The sequence below is a fragment of the Vigna radiata genome, chromosome 6, assembly GCF_000741045.1.
Source record: "Vigna radiata var. radiata cultivar VC1973A chromosome 6, Vradiata_ver6, whole genome shotgun sequence".
In the NCBI taxonomy this organism is placed as follows: domain Eukaryota; kingdom Viridiplantae; phylum Streptophyta; class Magnoliopsida; order Fabales; family Fabaceae; genus Vigna; species Vigna radiata.
This window is the reverse complement of record NC_028356.1, coordinates 36,369,889-36,372,943: the sequence shown is the minus strand read 5'-3', so window position 1 is coordinate 36,372,943 and position 3,055 is coordinate 36,369,889. Positions and strand designations below refer to the sequence as shown.

The 3,055-nt window shown below is 38.7% G+C and overlaps 1 protein-coding gene across 8 annotated transcripts in view; it reads right to left on the bottom strand.

The window, feature by feature from the left end:
- Positions 1-2,433: 2,433 nt before the first annotated feature.
- LOC106764094 (exocyst complex component SEC3A-like) overlaps positions 2,434-3,055 on the bottom strand; it is a 3,391-nt gene continuing 2,769 nt past the window's right edge. For 6 of the 8 annotated variants that reach the window (XR_002668348.1, XR_002668347.1, XM_014648316.2 and 3 more), the window contains 2 exons: positions 2,968-3,049; positions 2,434-2,634 (listed from right to left, as the gene is read on the bottom strand). Coding sequence is in view for 6 of the 8 variants with exons in the window: in XM_014648316.2 (XP_014503802.1) it covers positions 2,999-3,049 (51 nt within the window). In the remaining 2 variants the exon portion in view is untranslated. Of the gene's footprint in view, positions 2,674-2,967; positions 3,050-3,055 lie in introns of all 8 variants that reach the window. The other 2 variants (XM_022782585.1, XM_014648317.2) reach the window with 2 other exon arrangements.

Below are 3,055 nucleotides of genomic sequence, written 5' to 3'. Positions count from 1 at the left end.
AGCCAGGACTGAACTCAGATGCAAAAACTTAATGCTAGGACTACTTCTACATGAATCTAAAGCAGAAAACACAATTAACAGTTCTAATCAAAAGAAATGAAACTAAGAAATGAGTTAAATAAGCAAAGAATGAATGAGAGTATGAAATAGAACCTAAGATGAACCTAGAAATGTCTAACATCATCTCCTAAACTATATACAACCTATACAAGCTAAGAGTGGATAAAAGAACCTAAAACAACTCTTAAACCAAAGTTCTATGAAAGAAAACAACAAAAGGAAAAGAGAAGATAAGAAAAGAAGTAATTATGAACCTATGCAAATCATAATAATAGAAATAGGAACGATGAAAACGAAAAACAATTCCTAATGCCAGCTTAAAACAGAACCTAGAAAGAAAAGAACCTAAAGCAATCCTATTTACAGAAGCAATGAACAAAGAATGGTCTAAGGAATTAAAATTAAACCAGAAAATTGAAACAAGAAAAACAAAAAAAAATAGAAAAAGAAAACTAGTACGAGCTCTATTTACAAAAACAATGGAAAGAAAAGAACTTAAACAATCCTAAAAACAACTTAATGAATCCTAAAAGAAACAAAAGAAACAAGGGTTTACAAATCAAAATTAAGAATGACTATATACAAAGAAACTACTCTCCTGGTCAGGGGAAAACTAAAAGGAAAACAAAGACGGAATTGCTGGCGGGAATTCCATGCGACGAACACGGGGCCATTCGGGTGTTCTTAGGACATAGAGGAGGTTATCTCAATCTTTATACTGGAAAAGGATGAAGGGGGCGGTGACCGACCACGTGGCTAGTTGTTTGGTGTGCCACCAGAACAAGTATTGGGTTGCTTCTCCACAGGGTTTGTTGCAGCCTTTGCCCATACCTCACGTCGTGTGGAAGGAGGTGAGTATGGATTTCATAACCAAGCTACCCAAGTCCCAAGGTTTCGTCGCGATTCTAGTTGTGGTCGACAGACTAAGCATGTAAAACCATTTTATATTGTTGAAGCATCCATACTCGGCGAAGACAGTGGCAAAATTATTTGTAAAGGGAGTGGTCCGCTTACACGAGATTCCCGTTTCCATTGTGAGTGATAGGGATCCGCTGTTCTTAAGCGTCTTTTGGAAAGAATTATTTAGGTTGCAAGGAACTCAGCTCAAGATGAGCACGACTAATCATCCTGAGTCTAATGGGCAAACCGAAGTCATTAACAGGATTCTGGAGGGCTATCTGTGTTGTTTCTGTTCAGAACAGCCAAAGAGTGGGAGTAGGGTGTTGCCTTGGGATGAATACTGGTACAATACCAGCTATTAGAGTGCAGCACGGTGCACGCCCTTTGAGACTGTGTATCGGAGAGTTCCACCGTCCATCAGCAGATTTATACCAAGGGAGACACCAGTTGAAGTGGTGGCCCAAGATTTGTTGACTAGGGATGAAGCGATCAAACAGCTGAAGTTTCATCTGAATAGGGCGCAGGAGTTAATGGTGCATCAGGCTAATAAAAACAGATGTCCAACAATATATGTGTGGAGGACTGGGTTTATTTGAAGATTCGTCCTCACAATCAATTGTCAATGTCTTCGAGGTTGCACCCAAAGTTGACAGCTCGTTAATACGAGCCTTTCAAAGTAATCCAAAAAGTGAGGGAAGTGGCGTTCAGGATCCAGCTATCGGAGACGGCTCATATACACCCGATTTTTCATGTTTCCCAACTCAAGAAGGTTACCGGAGATTAGCAGGTAGAAGGAATTACCTCAGAATTACATGCAGAGGGGCCTGCCTTTCAACCGATACGCATTCTGGAAAGGAGGCAAGTCAAGCAAGGAGAAGACCTAGTGCAACAGGTGCTAGTGGAATGGCAAGAAGGGGGATAGGAGAGCACCACTTGGGAAGATCAAAGTGCGATGGCCGACCAATACCTCGAATTCAACCTTGGGGACAAGGTTGCTGGAGAAGGGGAGGGAAATGTTAGGAGTTGGAAAGTGTATGTGCGAAGGAATAAAAAGGAGATGCCTAACTGTTTGGGGCAGTTAAGAGGCGCGAAGTTTTAGCTTTGTATAAATAGCTAATTGAGTAGTTTTACAAAGTTACTTGTTTGTTTGTAAAGAATCTGCAGAAACTATTATTCCTGAGGGGGAGGTTAAGCTCTCATCGTCATACATTCTGTATTCTTTCATATCAATACCACAGCTGATCATTCTTTCTTCTGTTGTTTGCGTGAGTGCCTAATAGTGTGTAAGTGGGTTTTTGATAAAGGAACCTAACAGAAAACTTGTTCAAATGGGTCACACATCAAAATTGATCTTTTTAATTTTTATATAAAAAATCATATTTTTTATTCTATTATTTACTATACTATCTAAGACTATACAAATTAACAGAAAAAACATATATCTACAATCAAGAAGAAAGGAAAGAAATGATCTTATTCGTTTTTCTCCATGCTTAGCTCCTCTACGCACAATCTCCATGGTTGCATTGCATTTCTCCTCTTTAGCTCTCTGCTGCAGTAATAACAACTCTCCATCAAAGGATGGTATATGCGGATTCTGTGCGTACAACACACCTTGCTGCAGCAACCAAAGCTCTGTGCCTTCAGCATATGCAGCCTCCTTCAAATCAAAATCTGCAATAAGTGTATCATCAATCTCAACAGATTTATCAGCTGCATCATCCAAATCAAAGTTAATATGAACAATTGCTTCATCAAACTGTGAAGAATTTTCAAGAGTGAAATTAGAGTCATCCATCAGATCATCATTCAATTCATCAGAAGTTAATGTATTAAAATTAGAACACCCATCAGTAGATGCATTTATATAGTTCACAACAAAAATCTATAACGTCTACCCACTTCCTGTTATTTTAATCTCATTACTCATAAAAAGTATGTGCTTGAATTGTCAGAAAAATAAAAAGATATCATAAAACTGGATACAGTTTTTATCAAATCACTTACAAATTTTGTATATGCTTGGTCAACCAAATCCCTAGACTGACCCTGGATGTACTGCTCCATCCGAGTTGCAAGGGTTGCAAATCTATGC